The following is a 22,007-nucleotide window of genomic DNA, read 5'->3' as shown; positions in this document are numbered from 1 at the left end:
AGTCACTTAACTCTGTTTGCCTCAGTGTCCTTATCTGTAAAATGAGCTGGAGAATGAAATGGCAAACTCACCTGACTAAAGTGACTGAACAACAGGAAGTCACTTAATCCATTGAAAACTAAATTATTCTGACCTATTTTTTCCAGTCAAGAAATGGGAGTACTATACCTGGAATGAAGGAAAGAAAATGGGACTAAGGCCACATCTGTATATACAGGCAAATTGAAATAGAGGTGACACATTTTAATAGTTTGAAATGTGTTAGGGGCAGCTAGGTGGCACAGTGGATAGAGCACCAGCCCTGGATTCAGGCGGACCTGAGTTCAAATCCATCCTCAGACACTTGACACTAGCTGTGTGACCCTGGCCAAGTCACTTAACCCCAACTACCTCACAAAGAAAGAAAGAAAGAAAGAAAGAAAGAAAGAAAGAAAGAAAGAAATGTGTTAGAATATATCATAATGTGTTTTATCAAACTCAGTGGGATTTTTAAAAATTCATGTCCCAGGTTACCCAGGTTTTGTGATGTGTCCTAATCAAGTTACTCAGATAATTAATTTTTCATACCTGTAGGCAACATGTTATAAAGCAAAGAAGCCAGGGACCCGAGTTCTGATCCAAGATTTCTTATGTGATTTGATCCTCTCTGAGTCTATAAAATGGGAGTTGTAATAACTGTAGGCAGTAAATTTCACTGGTGTGTAGTGAAGACCAAATGAGATGTGCTTTTTAAATGATCACTGTGTGACTTTGGAAAATCTGGGCAACAGCTCAGATCTAGTGTCTGCTGTGAGATTAAAATTGGATATTAGATCATAAATCTACCCTACTTAACCTTTCCCTTAATTTATCTCCCAGACTAGTAAATGGAAGAAGCTTCTGGTTTTCTAGATAGAGCTTTTATTGTATGGTAGTCACAAGGTGATGTTGATTAGAAGGATAGGAAAGTAGAAATACAATACAAATTGTCTTAAGTCTAGGCTTAGTCTATATTCCGTAACTCACCAAAAGCGGAAGGCCACCTTTGGGGCGAGAGACCGAGTCAAGCGAGTGCTGTTAACCGAGAGCCGGGCCAAATCAAACTCCAGTCTGCGTCTGTGCAGCTCAGCCAGGAGACCAGCAGAGCAGGAAAAAAAGCTCCATTTCCATTCTCTCCTTGCCTTTTATGCTCACACCCCGGAAGTCGAGTGCTCAGCAGGCAATCTGGCGTGCATCGCAGGCGGACTGGTGTGCGTAGCTCATGCTGTTGGTCTCCTCCCCAAAAGGGTGGTCCTAAAAAAAACCTGGCATCTCTCCATTATCTAACCGACTGTTAAAACTTTTTACCACACTGCCATATGAGAAGCAATGTGGTACAGTGATAGGGCCTCAGTGTCAGGATAGCCAGGGTTCAAATCCTGGCTCTGACACAACCTGGCTCTGTGACCTTGGGCAAGTCACTTGGCCTCTGAGTGCTCCAGACAACTAACTGTCTAAGGCTATCAGTTGAAGAGTTGGTACTGATCTGCATTGGTAGGAGGGTTTTGGGGGGGGGGGGCGGCAATGAGGGTTAAGTGATTTGACCAGGGTCACATGGCTAGTAAGTATCAAGTGTCTGAGACTGGATTTGAACTCAGGTCCTCCTGAATTCAGGGCCGGTGCTTTATCCATTGCACCAGGTAGGCATTTCCTTACTAGAAGTTAGCTATACTGATTGAAAACACAAGTCTGATTCAAAAGAAGCAAAACAAAATTGTGAAAGGCACTTATTAGAGAATCACAAGCCTAGACAATGGTGTTAAGAGAAATGGTGTGCTAGGCACTGAAGATACAAAGCCAGATAAGAGGGTTGGATTTCTATTCTCCCTTTCAAGCTTGAATCCTGGATTCAAAGACCAGTATAAAGTAACTCATTTGCAGAGAGATCCTCTTAAAAGTGTAGTGCATATGTAGAGCTTGCCTCAGTGAGACTTAGGCTCATGTTCTGATGCTGACTTTCAGTGGCTGTGTGTACCTGGTCAAGCTGCTTATGAGGAAGTACTGGCCAGGTTCACATTGCAAATACCAAAGAAAATTAGTTGTTGGTTGTGGGACTTCCTGCTTATATTTTCATGCACAGTACTGACCTTTATCTCAGAAAAAGCCACAGATTTAAAAACAGTATCAGCCTTCAGAAAAATACATCTTTCTACAGTTTGGCATCAAATGAAGTGAAACACTTTCTCTTTTATGTATTTTAGGGGCTGAATCCTCTGGGGTATCAAATACTAAAACGTGCATGGTTTCATCTTCTAAAAAAGGGAAATTGGCCCCCTTACCTTTAATTACACATGATTCTGTGTCATCCTGGATCAAGAAACAAAGAGAGAGGAATTTCAAAAATATCATTACATCTTCAATGAAAAACTCTAGTAAATCTTTGCTTTTTCGAAACAGCAGTATTACTAATGATCCTCCAGCAGCACTTGGAGATGATGTTTTGTGCAGCCCAAGCATTTCAAGGCCTTCATGTGAAAACTTAGAAAATTCCAGTTCCACTAGTGGTATACTGGGAAAAGAACTAAAAGTCGATCTTGATAGTGATGAGGAAAATGTGGATTGTAGCCTGGAAAGTGATGAGGAAGATGTTGTATTAAAACCACTGCAAGAAATCATGTCTTTGAATTCCATTCAACCTGAAACTCCAGAAAAACCTTTTGTTCTTTCAGAAAACCCTAGCACATCATCATCAGATGTTTCAGTAAGTGGTACCGTTTTATTAATATTGCCTTGAAAGAGGGAAAGTAGATTAAGGAAAAGTGTTCTTAAAAAAATGGGGGGTGTATTTTGTTGCTCCCTAGTTCAGCAAATGAGCTCCCTACATGCTTTTTGGTTTTTATTATTTGTGAGTAACTTACAAAGTTAGAGTGTGAAGGTATCAGGAGTTAGAGGCTGTAAGTTAGCAAGATCCTTCATTCTACCTTGGGAGTAAAACTGAATTAAATTCTAAAATGTTTGGTTTTGAAATATGGTTGTTGAATAGGCTACCTAAAAACTCACTACTTTAGAATTTGTGATTTAATGAGCTCAAAATATAATTAAGAAGTAGAGATGAGATATAACACTGAGGTCTTGAATTTATGGGCTCAGTTTCTTATGACTAAGGTTAGTAGTACTGTATAAAGAAGATAAGGATGGATTATTGAATATCTTGTTATTAACATCTCTAACTTGATAGTAGTGTCCAGATGTCACTTTAAAGAAGGATATCAATTTTAGCATGCCTGTAAGGCTTGGACTAGAAAATGAGCTTTCCAATTCCTGAATAATGACTCCCCAAATAACCTGATTTTGTTTTTAAAAGCTATGTTGCAAAATATATTTCAAATTTTCTTTTTCATTGTAGGTAAGTGTTCGTTACCAGTGTTTTAAGAACAGCTTAGAGCGGCTAGCAAAGGAGAACGAAAATCCTACAAGGTTAGCACTGTGCGTTATTCAATTAGATTGACCATAATTCATAGGGAAGCATGGCTTCCCTGAACCCAAGGTTGTGTGGTCATAGGCCAAACTTTCTTTACCAGCATAGTTCTCACCTGACTTATACACATAAAGAAAAGACTTATCTCAGTAGCTTCCTTTGTTTACAAAGTCATTCTCCCCCCCTCCCCCCAAAAAGTGCATTTATGGTAGCATAATGGTCTCATAAATCCTGACTTCAGAGTACTGGTGGTAAAGTATGTCTGTCTCCTTGTTTTTTTGTTTGTTTTTAGTGAGGCAATTGGGGTTAAGTGACTTGCCCAGGGTCACACAGCCAGTAAGCGTTAAGTGTCTGAGACCGGATTTGAACTCAGGTACTCCTGACTCCAGGGCCAGTGCTCTATCCACTGCGCCACCTAGCCACCCCAAATGTAAGCTACAATTCACTTTTTTTTTTTTGGGTGGGGCAGTGGGGGTTAAGTGACTTGCCCAGGGTCACACAGCTAGCAAGTGTCAAGTGTCAGGTTGGATTTGAACTCAGGTCCTTCTGAATCCAGGGCTGGTGCTTTATCCACTGCGCCACCTAGCTGCCCCTCTGTCTCCTTGTTGACAGAGAAATAGTAGACAACAGTTGCAAAATGAGCCATTCTAAGGCTTATATACAACAACTAGATCACTTGCACATAGCCATTGTATTGGTTTATTTTGCTTAGCTAACATTGTATTGCAGTGAAGGGTTCTGTTGGATGGAGATGGGTCATCACTAGGAAGTGACAATGGCTGTAAGAAAGACATAAATAGGGGGCAGCTAGATGGCACAGTGGTTAAAGCACCGTCCATGGATTCAGGAGTACCTGAGTTCAAATCCAGCCATAGACACTTGACACTTACTAGCTGTGTGAACCTGGGCAAGTCACTTAACCCCCGTTGCCTGCAAAAAAAAAAAAAAAGACATAAATAAATGATTTGGGGGTGGCTAGGTGGCACAGTGGATAGAGCACTGGCCCTGGATTCAGGAGGACCTGAGTTCAAATCCAGCCACAGACACTTGACATTTACTAGCTGTGTGACTCTGGGCAAGTCACTTAACCCCAATTGCCTCACAAAATAAATAAATAATTTGCTTTGGAAAAAAGTGGTCTCTTCACATAGTATCAACTTATTTGTCTGAGATGCGTTATCTTATTCATAGACTCTAAGTTCATTTTAAAATAAAATATTACATTATTAAATGACACTGTATAAATCATTTTTGTTTCCCACAACAATAACATCTGACTGATAGGACAAAGCCTTAGGATTAAAAGCACAAGTAAAAATTTTTTTTATATTTCAGTGCTCATTGTAAAGTGCTAACAGGGTTTTTGCCTGAAAGATTCTTTCCTTTTTTTTTTTTTAAATAATAAACATTTTTATTTAAAGTTTTGAGTTCCAAATTCCTCTGAGTTCCTCCCTTCCCTCCCTCCTTCCTGAAGCAGTAAGCAATCAGATATAGGTTATACATGTGCAACTGTGTAAAAATTACCATATTAGCCATTTCGTATAAGAAACTTGAATCAAAAAAATGAAAGTAAAAAATAGCATGCTTCAGTCTGCATTCAGTATAAGTTCTTTCTTTGGAGATGGAGAGTATACTTCGTCATTAGTTCTTTGGATCATCTTGAATTATTATATTGCTGAGGATAGATAAGTCATTCACAGTTCTTCATCAAACAATGTTGCTGGGGGCAGCTAGGTGGCGCAGTGGATAAAGCACCGGCCCTGGATTCAGGAGTACCTGAGTTCAAATCCGGCCTCAGACACTTGACACTTACTAGCTGTGTGACCCTGGGCAAGTCACTTAACCCCCATTGCCCCGCAAAAAAAACCAAACCCAAACAAACAAACAACAACAACAAAAAAAAAAATGTTGCTGTCACTGCACATCATTCTCCTGATTCTGCTCACTTCACTATACATCAGTTTATTTAAGTCTAAAAGTTCATTCTTGCCTGTTGACTCTCTAGGTTACATATTTTATGGGCCTGTAAGAAAACTTAATTAAAAGAACTTAAACCTCCTGAGAAACAATTAACATTCTAGAAAACTTTTTATCGTTTGGCCAGTCTAAAATAAAGGAATGTATGATAAAAGTCATGTGTAAACATATCAAGAGTCTCTATTCTCTTGGACTTTTTACTCTCTTTGCTTAGGGACATTGAGGTCAACATTGAACTAGGAGAAGATATAGGAAATCTGTTGAAAGACTATAGTGCTGGAGATCCTTTTAGAATACTAGTAACTGGGGACAAGAACACCCAATGTTTAGATTTCGCATATTTTAGAGAATTGAACTATAATGCATTTTACATTTTACTTTGAACCATAAATTAGTCTTGCAAAATGATTAAGTTTCATATAGCAAAGTATTTTATAGCAAAGGCTTTCTTGTATTTTTTTTTTTTTGTATTTTTGTTTTTGCAGGGCAACAAGGGTTAAGTGACTTGCCCAGGGTCACACAGCTAGTTAAGTGTCACGTGTCTGAGGCTGGATTTGAACTCAGGTCCTCCTGAATCCAAGGCCAGTGCTTTATCCACTGTGCCACCTAGCTGTCCCTCTTGTATTTTATAGCTGGTCATAAAAATTAAGAGGTCTTTAAAATAAAAATAATGTTTATCTTGTCATTCTTTTACTTCTCCTAGGTCAGATGAATGGGAAAAAGAACTAAAGGAAGATTTGGTGAAAGGTCAGGGAATGAAATCTCTAATTGAGACAGAAGAATCAGAAAATGCAAATGAGAAGGGAGAACTCCAAGAAGAGCACAGGTAAAAAGCTTTTTGTAAACATGTCCTCAATTTCAATGACATTTCAAATTCTATATAGTATTTAGTCAACAGATCTAATTGCCTCTTTTCATGCTGTTGGTTACTTTGTAAACACTGGCGATGTGGGTTAGAAAAAAGGTAGGATGCTATGATGAAGTGACAGCATGAAGGGCCATTCCCCAGTGCATTTATTTCCTGACTCAGTTCACTTTTCTCAGTGACAATCATGACTTTGTACTAATAGCAAAAAGAGAGTCATGCTTACAAACCTCATGTTACACATTCTCTTATATTAGTTGCCCTGATCCAGGATTGACTTAAGTCATTAGGCTAGGGTCAGCGGTATGCATTGGAAAGATAATTGGACTTGAAGTTCGAGGAACCTAGGTCTGAATAACCTCTGTTGTCTCAGTTTCCTCTTCTCTAAAATGGTTATTCTTGTTATACCCACCTCAGATAGAGTGGTTACACTAAATGTGCTTTGCAAAAGTTAGAGCATGATATAAATGCGAATCATCATTTAAAATTTACTTTGTAGCCGTTTTTAAAAGACCATAACAGGGGGCGGCTAGGTAGCGCAGTGGATAAAGCACTGGCCCTGGATTCAGGAGTACCTGAGTTCAAATCCGGCCTCAGACACTTGACCCTTACTAGCTGTATGACCCTGGGCAAGTCACTTAACCCCAATTGCCTCACTTTAAAAAAAAAAGACCATTACAACTACTTTCTCATTTTATAGATGAGGAAACTGAGCTCTGACAAGTGAAATAACTTGCTGGAATTCACATACTTAGTTGGTATGAGAACACAAACTATTGAACTTGGTTTTCCTGACTGCCTACTGCTCCCCCTGTTGTACTTTGCTACCTCCAAACTTGGCTCAATCTGAGCAAACCTTTAACTTTTAGTACTTCTTGAAATTGATTTAAAAAATGAAACAGAAGATGCAGGAATTGATATTCACTTGAATTCTTTATTGTATACTAATACTGTTTAGTCCTCAATAATGCTTCTTCTTTTTTTTATAGGAAGTTTATAAAGAAATTCTTAATTGCTCTTGATGCTATTCCTGATTGCCATCCTGGTGAAGAAATATTTCACTTTTCCGATTATGGGAAAATTTTTAATCAATATACATTGGATTTAAGGGACTGTAATTTTGTTCCAAAGAATGCTATTGAACATCTTATCCTTAAGTAAGGAAAACAGCAACAACAAAAATTTACAGTGTAAAACAAAAAAATATTGCACATGTAGAAACCTCACAATTAGAATTTGATCTTAAGCATTATTCTTCTCAGAGGGTGATATACTTTTTCTTTTTTCTTTTTTTGGGGGGGGAGGGGCGGGTAATGAGGGTTAAGTGACTTGCCCAGGGTCATACAGCTAGTAAGTGTCAAGTGTATGAGGCCAGATTTGAACTCAGGTCCTCCTGGATTCAGGGCCAGCGCTTTGTCCATTGCGCCACCTAGCTGCCCTGGTGATATACTTTGTATAACCTGTCTGGTATACTCTCAAACTTATTTTTGCTTCATGTATTGCCTGATTAAAATAGAAGGTGGCAAGTCAATTCGTTATCTCACTTATTCAAAGATGATACAGTCTGTCCCAGGAAGTCTCTTCCTATAGATAGTAGGTTCCAGGGAGTCTAGCTTATCATTAATCATTCCATATCTGGGGAGAACTTAAAGAAAAACCCCAAGTTGGAAGAGTGAATGGCAATTACACCTGAACCTGCATGAGCTCTTTTTCCTTCTCAAGTAGGTTTTTATCCCAGAGCTCCTGGTATCTACCCCTCTGTTTGACTACCATTAGTACTGGGGTATTTACTGATATATTGCAAGTAGAGGCTAGATGGAATTTCGGACTGAACTACAAAGTGAACCAAAGACACTTCAGGGAGTAGAGAGTGACTAAAGAAGTGGAAACAGCTAGCTGAAAATTAACAGGTATCCTAGGATCATAAAATAGAGAGCTGTAAGGGACCTTTTTAGAAGTCATCTTTCCAGTCCGTCTCTCTCATTTTACCGATGAGGAAACTAAAACTAAAGAAGTAGAGGGACCTGTAAGTAACAGAACCAAGACCTACTCTCTGCATCCTCTGTTTCCACCATCACTTCTTTTTGCCGTTGTGCCTTCCTAAGGTGGAGATAACCAAGGCCCAGTTGGTAACTGTTGTGCTTGGGGGAGAAGGCGAGGGAGGATGGGGATGCACATGATATGTGATGGTCCAGCAGATTAAAGAGCCTGAAGGTAACAGATGGGAGGGGTAAGACTCATATAAAAAAATTCGGAGGTGGGGGGGGGGGCCTTGGTGGTTCAGTGGATAGGACGCTGGCCCTGGATTCAGGAGGACCTGAGTTCAGGTCTGGCCTCAGACACTTGACACTAGCTGTGTGACCCTGGGAAAGTCATTTAACCCTCATTGCGTCCACCCCCCCCCAAAAAAAAATGGGTTGTGTGTGTATTTTTAAAAGAATTCAGGGTTAGGGAGTCAGTAAGAGTTAAATAGAAAATAATCTCCTTATGTTAGGACCTATCTTATTCTGCTATCTTGGTTTGCCCCTGAATTTCTTAAACAAAAGCTTTTTACCACTTTAGTTGAATTAGAGAAGGAAAGTGTGCTTGTCTAAACCTAAACTTGAAGAGGTGGAGTAATCTGTGTACCCCAGAGGTTAGGCTAGACAAGGCATAGCTAGCAGTGAAGAGAGAGGCGAGGGCTGACTCCCAAATTGCTCTGCCTTTAGGTAAGGAAAACCTTATAGAACATGCTTGGGGATTAAGCTGTACCCCAATTCATCTTCCATCTCTAAGTCATTTTATAGATAGAACTTAGATCACTGTGGCAAGCAGTAAGTTCCAGTTGCTCCCCTGCAACATAACCAGTAAGTACCAAATCAGGGCAAACCCATAACCAACAAAAGTAGATTGTGTTTGAACAAGTTGTACATTTAAGACAAGTTGTTAACCAACAACAGGGGAAGAGATGACTGTGTGTGCACTAGCTAAATCAGAATAAGGATCTTTTTTTGTTTTCAGCTGAATGTTACTTTAATGTCCTAGGGTAAAATTTTGGTTTCCCTTGTTTTGCAGATCTGGAATAACACAGCAAATTTTTTTAACAACACAAGGATATCTCAGCACCGCCTATCACTACATCCAGTGTCCTATACCTGTGTTAAAGTGGCTGTTTCAGGTGAAAGGAATAATGCCTATGCCTCATCTTTTGGGTTATCTTCCTTTATGAGATTATTCCTTGAAGACAAGGAACTGTGTACAATAACTCATACACAGAAAGTGCTAGATAAATTTGTTTGAACGTGATGAAGATCATTAGAAAGGTATTAGAAAGTAAGAGGTATTAGCCTAATCAGCCAACAGTATTTATTAAGTGACTTGACATGTGCTAACCCGTTAGGCACTTGGGAGACTTAAGACAAATGCTGTCAAAGAGTTGATGTTCTTTCCAGGGAGACAGCAAGTAACAAACAGTCCACTACTTAGCATACTAGTTTCTACGTGCCAAACACTCGATTGGATGCTTGGGAGACAAGTCCGAAGTATAAAACATTCCCTACTTGAAAAGGACTTAAGTTTTTATAGGTGGCTACATGTATAAACATTTACATGCATACATGTAAGTATAATCAAATGTAAATATAAGGTAATTTGGGGGAGGGCACTAGCAGCTGAGAGGATTGAGAAAGTCCTCATATGGTCTTTGAATGGGATTAGGGATCCTGAGGGACTGAGATGAAGAGGAGTTAGATATAGGCATGGGGAACAACTAGGGTAAAGTCACAGAGATGAGAGATGGAATGTTGTGTCTGAGAAACAGCAAGAAAGAAGTCCTCTTTGATAATGTCTAGCATGGCTACAAGGGTAGGTTGCCAAAGGCTTAACATTCCCAATAGAGGAGATCCTGTTTGATCGTAAGAGGGAAGCCACTGGAGCTTATTGGCATGGTCAGACTTGTGCTTTAGAAATATCACTTGGGCATCCCCATGGAAGATGGCTTGGAGAGGGGAGAGCCTGGAGGCAGGGAGACCACTGACAAGACTGCTTAAATAGTCCAGATGAGAGTTGAGGCACTGTGAGTGGAGAGAAGGGGACAGATGTCTTGGTAGAATTAAAGAAATTTGGCAAGTAATTAGACATGTGAGTGAGAAATTAATAAGAGTGAGAGTGAGAATAAAAGTGAGAAATTAAAGATGACTCCAGTCAGCAAACTGCTCATCATAATCTTAGTATTTTCTTCTCTAGGTTTTTGTGACATTAATAGTTTGCTTCTTCCCCAATCTAATAGAAAAAAAAAACATGCTTGAAGATATTGAATGGAGACTGCAATACAGTAAAAAGAGTACTGACTTGATAGTCAGGAGATCTGAGTTCTAGTACTAGTTCTGCCACTAACTAGGCAGCTAGGTGGTGTAGTGAATGGAGTTCTGGGCCTGAAGTCAGGAAGACTTGAATTCAGATCTGGCCTCAGACACTTACTAACTGTGTGACCCTGGGCAGGTCACTTAACCTTGTTTGCCTCAATTTCCTCATCTGTAAAATGAGATGGAGAAAGAAATAGTAAACCATTCCAGTATCTTTGCTAAGAAAACCTCAAATAGGGTCCAAAGAGTCAGAGAAGACTGAAATGACTGAAAAACAAAGCGCTGTGACTTTGGGCAAATCATTTAGACTACATAAGCATCAGTTTCCTTTTATTGGAAATGAGTTGGGAAAAACTAGATGATCTCTAAGGTATCTTAGAACTCTTAACATTTTAGGATTATTTGATATGCTTGAGAAGTTTTATGGGTTAGAAGGGAAATCAGAGATTATTTAGCCCAATCCCCTTATTTTACAGATAAGGTTAAGTGAGGCCCTGAGAGAAGAAATGACTGCCAGTGTCATGTAGCTAGTTGGTGACAGGGCCAAGACCAGCACCTAAATTTATCTCTCAATAAAGTTTCCACTAAATAGTGTTACTAGTTCTATAATTGCAAGGTGCCTATTTTTACCTTCCCTAAGTCTACTATCTCCATTTTCCTCCTTTATTCCTTCTGACATGTTTTCTGAACCCTTCCTTATCCTGGTTGATCTCTGGTTTTTCAGTGTCCTCCTTAGTATAGAATTAAATATAATGTTACAGATAGATTTTGGCCAGTAGTCTCCCCCATTGCTGATCTCGAAATTTACCATGAATGATCTGAATAGATTTTATTTTCTTTCCATTTCTCCCTCCCTAACCCCTGTTGGGTTATATAAAACCTGAATGCTGTCTATAATTATCATTATACTTAATCCCAAGGACAAAACCTAAACTGATATACCAGCAGAAGCAGTAGTAACAGCTAATGGTCAGCTAAAACTTCAGATCTTTTTTTCACGTGCACTTCTATCAAGCCAGATCTCCTTTATTTTTTTTTTAAATAATAAACATTTTTATTTATAGTTTTGAGTTCCAATTTTTATCCCTCGTTCCCTCCCCTTTCCCTGAAGCGGTAAGTAATCAGATACAGGTTATACATGTACAATTATGTAAAACATCATATTAGTCCTTTTGTATAAGAAAACTTGAATAAAAGAAAAAAATAAAAGAAAGTGGAAATAGCATGCTTCAGTTTGTGTTCCATCAATAAATATCAGTTCTTTCTTTGGAGGTGGATAGGATGCTTCATCCATACATAGTCCTTTGGAATTTTCTTGGATCATTGTATTGCTGAGAATAGTCAAGTCATTCACAGTTCTTCATCAAACAATATTACTGTCACTGTACAACATTCTCCTGGTTCTGCTCACTTCACTATACATCAGTTCATACAAGTCTTTACAGGCGTTTCTGAAATCATCCTGTTTGTCATTTCTTATAGCACAATAATATTCCATCACTATCATATTCCACAGCTTGTTTAGCCATTGCCCAATTGAGGGGCATCCCTTTGATTTCCAATTCTTAGCCACCACAAAAAGAGCTGCTATAAATATGTTTGTGCAAATAGGTCTTTTTCTCTTTTGGAGGATGTCTTTGGGATATAAATCTAGCAGTGGTATTGCTGGATCAGAGTATGCACAGTTCTGTAGCCCTTCGGGTATAGTTCCAAATTGCTCTCCAGAATGATTGGATCTTTTCACAACTCCATCAACAGTGGATTAGTGTCCCAGATTTCCCACATCCCCTCCAACATCCAATATTTTCCATTTTTGTTATATTTGCCACGCTGATAGGTGTGAGGTGATACTTCAGCGTTGTTTTAATTTGTATTTCTCTGCTCAATAATGCAGATCTCCTTTACCCTGTCCTTAAGTAATAGGTTTTTCAAAACCTTAAGCTTAAAAACTTGACATTTGTTTTTGTTGCTCTGTCTCATAGAATCATAGGTTGTTAGATCCAGAAAGGAGACTAAAAGATCATCCCTCTAACTCCTCGTTTTATAAATGGAGAAACTGAGGTCCCAAGAAGAGAAGTAACTTGCTTATGGATGCACAAGTAGTCAGTGGCAGAGATGCCTGTTTAACTTCTTTGATCCAGCATCTAGGGATCTCAAACCTGATTTCTACTGTCTGCAGAGATGCCCCTCTCATCTTCCTGTCAGAGCAGATTGGATCTGCATGCCGTCTATACCTTTATCTCCAAATCATTGACAAAACTGTTAAACATCAATTAGTGACTACTCTGGGTCCAGCCATTCAGTTACTTCCAAATTTACCTCATTGTACTCTCAGCTAGGTGGTACCTCTCCATCTTCTCCACAGGTATACTAGGAGAGACCTTGTCAGATACTTTGTTTAAATATAGACACCCTCCATCTGTAGCATTTCTTTAGTCCACCAGCCTAGTGACTGCAAAAATCAAAGGTGTTATATCATGTTCTTGATTTGTTAAACTTGAAATCCATTAAAACCCCCAAATCTTTTTCAGATCAGCACCGTCTCCCATTTTTTGCTTCCCCTATCTAAACACTGATGTGCAAGACATTGTGGCCATGTCAGTCCCTTTTAGAGTCCCTTGTACCATGTTCAGTCTTTTGTGGGTTTGTCACTTTAAAAGTTGTTTATCAGATTGGGACCTGATAACGTTACCACCCCTGGCTAAGACTAGTACAGTCTGATGCCTTCAGCTTTTTCCACACATACTGCCTTTTGGCTCTCGTTACAAAATATATAAAATTGCCACAGTTTCATTTGTGCTTTCCCCTAAGTTTTGTTTAAAAAATATTAAATAGTGATTTTCTTTTGACAGATGATGTCAGTTCACACAGACCATATTGTTTCTATACAGCTTTTGAATACGTTGATAGACATAACAATTAGAAGTGGTAAGTATCCAGATGTATTCTTTCTATTTTGTCAGTATGGAGCTGTTGGATGCTGCCTGCTTTGGGACTCTCATGTTGTGGGGAGGGAAGAAAGGAAAGGGGAGAATAAGATTTTATGTAGTGCTCACTATATGCCGAGTGTCTTTTAAAAAAACAAATAAAGATACCAAGTGAGGTAGATGCTATTATTTATTCATTTTACATTTGAGTAAACTGAGGCAAACAGATTAAACAGCTTGCTTATGGGTCATGGAGCTAGATGTGTCTGAGGAAGATTTGACCTGAGGTTTTCCTGACTCTAGGCCAGCACTTTATACTACCAGCTGCCTCTGGAGAGGATTAAGTATGTTTAGTGATTTAAATTGCTTGTATAGTTTTAAAATGGGTAGTAATAGAATGAGGTGCTCGTGACCTGTTTCTGACCAAAGTTAAAAAGAGTATCTGTGTGTTCCAGTTGTACAGGAGAAAAGAGTTTCCAAATCATTTAAGTGACAGCCCTAATTGGGTAATTTCCCAGCTTGTGGGTTGCTTTGCCAGAAGTGTTGGTATAATTGGAAGTTAAAAATTAATTGGGATGTAGTCAACAGCAACAAACAGTATTACACTGAGAAACAGATTGGCATCATGCTCTATGATAAGGATAACAGTTGTAGGCCAGTTTAATTTTTTTAGGGGGTGCAATTGCTATTTTTGAGAGAAGACTTCTGCATATAGCAACATGTTATTGTTACCTGTGGATTATGTAAATCTGTAGAAGGTGATTTATCTTCAATTTGGTAATAGGTGGAGCTCAAGAGCAATATCATTTCTAAGTCTAGTTAAACATTGGTTAACTAGACTTAGAAATAATTAGTAAATGTGGCTGAACAAATAACAAAGAATGGTTTTCTTCCTCACTGTCATTCATCTGTTGAGCCATAGGCTTTCTAGATGAAGCATTGGTAGTATGCTTTTCGATTGCTTTTAGAGTTCTCTAAAATCAGTTTATTTACTATAAAATCTTGTTTTCCTATGTTAAATTTCATCATGAAATCTGGAATAGATGATGAAAAATAGGGGGCAGCTAGGTGGCGCAGTGAGTTCAAATTCAGCCTCAGACACTTGACACTAGCTGTGTGACCCTGGGCAAGTCATTTTACCCTTATTGCCCTGCAAAAAAAAGAAAAAAAATTTTCTAGTTTGGAAAAATTTCTACGATAATGGAATTAATATTTTGTCTCCTTTCTTCTCTAGATGCCACTAGTGGTTCATCAGTTTGGCCTTGGATCCCATCACTCTCTGATATAGCAACTGTGTTTATCAACATGGGAGTTAGTTTTAAGTGTTTATTTCCTGTGCAGAATTTCCAGCCTGTCTTTAATGAAAATATTTTGTAAGTTTTCTTGTAAATATTAGCACAGTTTACTAGTACTAATGTTTTGGGGGGTAGAAGGCTAATTTTTAAGCTGTATTAAAGAAATGTTTTACGTTTTCAAATTGTAGTGTAGGAAGTTGTTTTTCTTTTTTCTTTTTCTTTTTTCCCTTTCTTTCTTTTTGAGTCAATTGGACTTAAGTGACTTGCCCAGGGTCACACAGCTTGTGTCAAGTGTCTGAGGCCGGGTTTGAATTCAGGTACTCTGGACTCCAGGGCCAGTGCTCTATCCACTGCGCCACCTAACTGCTCCAGGAAATTGTTTTTCACCCTAATTTTCTTGTCTACCCTGTGTACAGGAGATAGAAATGTAACTTAAGGACTCCTGAATCATAACAAAAGCAGGAGCTCAGTTCTTATGTTATAGGTCGTGTTAAAGCTGCTGTTCTTTTTTTTTTTTTTTTGGCGGGGCAATGGGGGTTAAGTGACTTGTCCAGGGTCAGACGGCTAGTAAGTGTCAAGTATCTGAGGCCAGATTTGAACTCAGGTACTCGTGAATCCAGGGCCGGTGCTTTATCCACTGCACCACCTAGCTGCCCAAAGCTGCTGTTCTTGATAGTCCTTTCTTGTCTAGAAAGTAGATTGTGGCTAGAAGAGGGCTTGGACTAAGTGAATTTGAAAGGGTCATGGGATTGCCATTCCTGTTGAGAATTAAGCATTGGTAGACTGAGTACAGACATTCTCATTTTTCGTAAATGGACTGTTCTACAGAGTTGTACTTACAGCAAAAGGGAGGGAGATCCTTTCGCCTGTGGAGGGAGAGAGCTGAGGGGGCCAGCATGTCATTCACTGACACATTGGGCTGGAAACAAAAGCTAGAACAGGAGGGGACCTGATTGGAACTGAGAGGAAGAACATGTGGGAGCCAGACCCAGACAGGTGACATGGCAGGTCAGGGACAATCAGTACCTGAGCATAGAAGGAAGGAACACTCTTGGGGGCCAGCTGGGGGAAGCAGAACAGGGTTTTCTTTTGATGCTGTGGAAACAAGTCCATTTTGTATTCACTGGGAGGGTTTTTGTTTCTCATTTGGGGCGGTTTGGAGGCCACAGAGTACTAAGCTGAGGGGCAGGAGTGGAGAGAGCATGGTGCTGTGGGGTTTTGGAATAGGGATTTCTTTCAGAATTCTTTACATCATAAAGCTAAATTTGCATAATGCAAACTTACAGAAAGTGAGAAATGTCTATAGAGGAGTGGGAAAAAGGAATGGTAAGGATGTGAAGAGAGAAAAGGACTACTATTTTCAAGATATTTCCAAAGTTTTCTGTTTATCAGATGTTTGGCTGCCATTTAAATGTGGTGTGTTGATCAAAAAAAGCTATTCATATTGTTCAATCCTAGCAGTTGAAGAGATTGGGGGCCGGGGAAGAGAACCAGGGTTAAGTGACTTGCCCAGGGTCACACAACTAGTGTCACGTGTCTGAGGTTGGATTTGAACTCAGGTCCTGAATCCAGAACTAATGCTTTATTCACTGCGCCACCTAGCTGCCCCCAGTTGAAAAGATTTTTTAACCCAGTGACCCAGAGCACTAGATTATTGGAGTCATGTAATATACTAAAAAGAGCACTGGATTGGAAGTTGAGTCTTGTCCAGTTTTAGCCATATATAACATTGGGTAATTTACTCATCTCTCCTATTCCTAGTTTTCTTCACTGTAAAATTGATCTATCATCTCTTCTAACAATAACATTGTATAGCTATATTCTGTAAGCTCCTTAAAAGTTCAGATCACTACCCTTTGCGTGTGCTCTATAGCACTAGTAAATACATCAGAGATACTCCATAATAGAAATTAACCCATAATTTGGTCCCCTGCAGGTTTGACAACTTCTCTTGAGTGATATGTGTATTTAGTTTCAAAGTAACATTATATTGAGAGATTATTATCTTGAACTCAACTGAACAAGTTTCCAACTACAGCCTCCTAACTTTTAACCTCTTACCTCAATAACATTCAGTGTATCAGCTCTCTGCCCTTACTGGGACCTGCAGTTATATGATACCCCCTAATTTATCCAATTCAAACCTCTTTAACCATATTAGATATCCTTCTCAGGCTAGATGCCGTGCTCAGCCACTTTAATGCTGCCCTTTTTAACATTCTAGATTCTCTTGGCCCTTTAACCCGTAGTTAATAATGGCCATGCATGGATCATTCTGACCATTGGTGTTCTCCATTCCTCTTTCTGACCCATAAAGTATCACTGGGAAAAATTACAGGCGATGGATAACCTTATTGCTATGCTCAATGGCCCTGTTTTTCATCTCCCATAGATTAGCATTCGTCCCTGCCAGTGGCTATTCTCAAAGTATTGTTTATGCTACTTGTGATGGTGGAGGTACTGTTCGTGTAAATCTTCATCTTTTTCAGCTCCCTAATTTTACCATCTTTCAACTCATAGCAAGTAGTACAATAATCTCTTTACTAAGAAAATCAAGATTCCCCAGATGGGAACTCCTTTTTCTTGTCTCCTTTTTGCCTCAACTTATCTCTGTATTCTTTCTGCCTCAAAAGAAGTGAGACATTCCCTTATTCCAGTACCAACTCTGTTCTTTTAACCCTATTCCCTTTTACCTTCTTGACCTTGTTTTTTCAAGCAAAATTTCTGTTTCTAGCATCTTAAGGCATCAAGGTTGTACAGTTGGTAGAGTGCTGGGCCTAGAGTCAGGAAGACTTGAGTTCAACTGTAGCCTCAAACACTTTCTACCTTTGTGACCCTGGACAAGTCATTTAACCTCTTTTTGCTTCGGTTGTCTCAACTGTAAAATGAGATAATAATAGTACCTGTCTCAAAGGTTGTAGTCAAGATCATTCAAATGAGATCAAATTTGCAAAGTGCTTAGCATGAGTCTGGCACATAATAAGTAAGCTATAAATGCTAGCTGCTATTATTATTATTTTTATATATTAATTTCTTTTTCTTGGAAATGTGCAGATTTACTTCTTTTTTTTAGAAAAAGCCTTCACTTAAACTTGCTAATAATTAGCCTTTTAGCTGTGATCCTGTTTTTCCCCTTTTACAGCCAAACTGTTTTCTAATTGATTTCTGGTCCTAACTTCTCTGTGTACCTCCAGGATCTTTCCTTCCCAATTCATCATATATACTATGTGCCTGATGAATTTTCTTCTTAATAGTAGTTACATTTTTTCCAATTACATGTAAAGATAGTTTTCAACTTTCATTTTTGTAAGCTTTTGAATTCCAAATTTTTCTCCTCCCCTCTCCCCAAGACAACAAGCAATCTAATAAAGGTTATATATGTATAGTCATGTTGAAACATATTTCCATATTAGTTATGTTGTGAAAGAAAAATAAGGACAAACCACAAGAAAGAAAACAACAACAAATAAAGTGAAAATAGTAAGCTTCAATCTGCATTGACTTCATAGTTTTTTTTCTGGATATGGAGAGCATTTTCCACCTGCTAAATTTTCTTAAAGCATAGTCATATTCATATTACTCTTTTGCTCAAAAACTCTTAGTGATCCTCCATTTCTTTAGGGGGCTAAGGGCTCCAGCTTGTTAGCCAGCATTCAGGGTCTTCCACATTCTACTACTTCTACAGGAACCTTAGCTTCCATTTACTTAGAAAGTACTTTGTTCTTCTCGCCTCCATTCATGCTGTTCACTCACAGAGCCAGTTGACTATGCCCTCTTCACCTCTCGCCTTGGGCATAGAAGGAGGCTCCTTGCCTCTAATCTTTCCACATTTCGGTCCATCCAGGCTGCCCCCAAAATGATCTTCTCTAAAACACAGGTATGAACATCTCTCTCTCTCTCTCTCTCTCTCTCTCTCTCTCTCTCTCTCTCTCTCTCACACACACACACACACACACACACACACACACACACACGTGCGCGTATGTACATGCACACTGAACTCCAGTGATTTCCTATTAGCTCCTCTATTTGGCAGTCAAAGCTCTTCACAAGCTGGCCTTACCTTACCTTTCTGGCCTCATTACATATTATTTCCTGCAGTGCTCTCTACAGTCTAGCTAAACTGGCCTTCCTTTGTCTTTGCTCTAGCTATCTCTCTTGCTTCCCTAACGCATTTCTTTTTCACCTACACTCCGTAGGATCTGTGGTTCCCCTTCAAGGTTCAGTTCAAGTGCTGCCATCTTCATGATTCCTTACCTGATCAGTCCCATATTCCCTCTGCCCTCCAATAGCATATTTTCCCACAAGGTTACTTTGTGTCTATTATATACGTACTGGTATATATACTTGTGTACATGTCTCCCTTGTTAGAATATAAGATCCTTGGTGGCAGGGACTGTTGTGCTTTGATAATGGGCATATATAGCAGCCATTTGATAAATGCTTACTGGTTGATTGAAGATAGCTCCCCCCCCACTCCCAATTTCCAATTAGAGAATCATAGATTTAGAGCTAAAAGGAATCTTAGATGTCATCTAGTCATCCTTATTTTATAGAAGAGGAAATTAAGGCCCATAAAAGTTAAGTGACTTAAGGTTTTAAAATGTTTTCCTACAACAACCATGAGAGTAGTGTATTTCAAGTATTATCCTCATTTTATAAATAAGAAAATTGAGGCTGGGAGAGGTTAAATAACTTGCCCAAGGTCATATACTTTTAATAAGTGTCATGGATGGGATTAGAATGCTCTTGATTTCAAGTCTAGTTCTCTTTTCACTTTTTTTTTTATTGGGGTTAAGTGACTTGCCCACAGTCACACAGCTAGTAAGGCTGGATTTTATCTCAGGTACTCCTGAATCCAGGGCTGGTGCTCTATCCACTGCACCACCTAGCTGCCCCTCTCTTTTCACTTTAAAATCAGGACTGCATCTTAGTCCCTGCCTATGAATATCTTATCCATCCTTCAAGGTCACATTCAAATGTCACCTCCAATGCAGCCTTCACGGATTGCTTCAACCACAAGTCACAGATTCTAACAATTAGAAAGGATCCCAGTTTCCTTTTCCTCATCTACTTCAGCCCTACCTTTCCTGAGTACCTATCCTATTTTCCCCTTCTTTTCCGTGATACCTTCAGGAACTCTCACTTTAGTGTTAACAAACTTCCCCTAATATTAGATTTCTTATTCTCCTATTTTTTCCATCTTATACAAAGAGAAACATAGGTTCCCTCTGTCCCAGAGACATTGCATCACTGGCCATCCTCTCTGGTGCTAGACACATTGTTTCTTATGTTCCTTGCTCACTTAACTCTCCAAGAGAAAAGGGCATACTCTACTCCTCACTGCCACTTGTAGACTTTCCTTCCTTTGTCACTCAACAGTTACACCTTCTTTGAGGTTCACTCCATTCATCTTTATTGATTGCCCTGTCCAGATCTTGGTGGTGTGTTCTCTCCTGTTCCCAGGTCATTCCCCCTCCTTTCTCAGAGAATTCAGCCCTGGTTTCATAGGCTTCCTCTTCATCCCAACTCTTGTCCTCATACTCAGGGGTTTCAGTCTATACTTGGATGTCTTTTCAGATACCCTGATTTCTCATTTCATTAACTCCCTCAGCTCCCACTTTCATTTCATCTCAGTCACATACATGAATTGACCTCACCATCCCTGACCTACCACTTACTACTGTCTGACCTTGCTGAAGTCATTTAACATCCCTGGGTTTCAGTTTGCTTCACTGCCAAATGAGAGGCTTGGACTAGCTGTCCTCTAAGGTTCTTTCCAGTTCTAAATCTATAATCTTAGCATTCATCCCTTCTAGTTGTTTGACCTCTGATTCAGAACTGAAATTCATCTCTCGAATGAATTCTCCTAAACTCTGCACTATGACCTTCTTTCACTCACTCCTCTCTACATTGCCAGTCCCTGATCCCTGTTTTGTGCTCTCTTTTCTTTCTTTGAAATCTTCGCCTTATGTATGGGTAACCAGTCACCCAATTTCTCTTGGCCTCAGTTTTATCTATACAATGACTTCAGAGGTCCCTTCTAGCCCTAGGTCTATTATTGTAAATTCCTTTTTCTCTCATTCCCTCAACAAGTCACTTAACCTCTGTCTGCCTCGTTTTCCTCAACTATAAAATTGGGTTAATAATAGCACCTACGTTTCAGGGTTCTTGTGGAGATTAGATAATTAGATAATATCAAATTAGATAATATTTGTAAAATGTTTTGCACAGTGCCTGGCACATAGTAGGTGCTTCATAAATGTTTGTTCCCTTTCTGCTATAGCTCCTTTTTAGCTTCAGCTCAGGTGCTGCTTCCAATTCAGTACCCTCCTGATTCTCCCAAGTTCTTAGTACTGGCTCCCTATGAAATTATTTTGGATTAACTTTGTATATAATTTATATTTAATTATTTGGGGGCTTGTATATTCCTCTTCCCTGGTAGGTTGTAACTTCCTTAATGGACAGGATGTGACTGTTTTGTTTTTGAATTTTATTTGCACAGTACTTTAGATAAAGGCACTTGATGAATGCTTGCTGAATCGATTCTATACCTAGCCATTAACTCCTTCTACAACAACCCCAACAAATAGTCTTCTGACCTTCTTTGGGTTAAAATCTCTGTACATGGGGAGGGGGGCAGCAGGGTAGATGGAGTGTCCTTTTCCCTAGGCAATCTTCTACTTTTGAATAGCTTTTATTATTAGGAAATTTTTCCTGGCTAGAGCCAAATATAAAGAATTAACTCCTTCCTTCATCCTGGGCATTAGTATTTTTTCCTTCCTCTGAATTTTCCTTGTATTTTGTTTATGCCACTCATTATGCTTATATTGTTTTATATTGCAATTTGGGGTATCTTGTCCTATCTTCCCCTCTTAGACTTTAAGCTTCTGTGGGGTTCCTATTTTATTTGTCTTTCTCTGCCTCACCTTGCACTTTGCACTGCCTTATCCTTGAAAATGATGAGTAAAACTTTTGTTGAATGAATGTTATGTACATTTCATATTTCTTTGTTCATTTTTCAGCAATTTTGAGGTACAAAGCAAAGCTGAAGAAAGAAAAAATGAAGATTCTATAACAGAAACGGTTGTTTCATGTCTTCCAGAAACTAACATTTTAAATGTAGTTAAGGTAAGAAACTTGCCTTTTTCAGTAAAAGAAAAT

General features: G+C 39.1%; 1 protein-coding gene across 2 annotated transcripts in view; it reads left to right on the top strand.

The window, feature by feature from the left end:
- SLF2 (SMC5-SMC6 complex localization factor 2) overlaps positions 1 to 22,007 on the top strand; it is a 49,819-nt gene that overhangs the window by 16,148 nt on the left and 11,664 nt on the right. For both annotated transcript variants that reach the window (XM_043982502.1, XM_043982503.1), the window contains exons 5-12: positions 2,220 to 2,719; positions 3,365 to 3,435; positions 6,117 to 6,239; positions 7,268 to 7,435; positions 9,333 to 9,435; positions 13,474 to 13,549; positions 14,783 to 14,921; positions 21,869 to 21,974. In XM_043982502.1, coding sequence (XP_043838437.1) covers positions 2,220 to 2,719; positions 3,365 to 3,435; positions 6,117 to 6,239; positions 7,268 to 7,435; positions 9,333 to 9,435; positions 13,474 to 13,549; positions 14,783 to 14,921; positions 21,869 to 21,974 — 1,286 coding nt within the window. The remainder of the gene's footprint in view (positions 1 to 2,219; positions 2,720 to 3,364; positions 3,436 to 6,116; positions 6,240 to 7,267; positions 7,436 to 9,332; positions 9,436 to 13,473; positions 13,550 to 14,782; positions 14,922 to 21,868; positions 21,975 to 22,007) is intronic.

This window comes from Dromiciops gliroides, chromosome 2 (assembly GCF_019393635.1).
Source record: "Dromiciops gliroides isolate mDroGli1 chromosome 2, mDroGli1.pri, whole genome shotgun sequence".
Lineage (NCBI taxonomy): Eukaryota > Metazoa > Chordata > Mammalia > Microbiotheria > Microbiotheriidae > Dromiciops > Dromiciops gliroides.
Note: the sequence above shows the minus strand (reverse complement) of the source record. Positions and strands in the feature narration are given on the sequence as shown.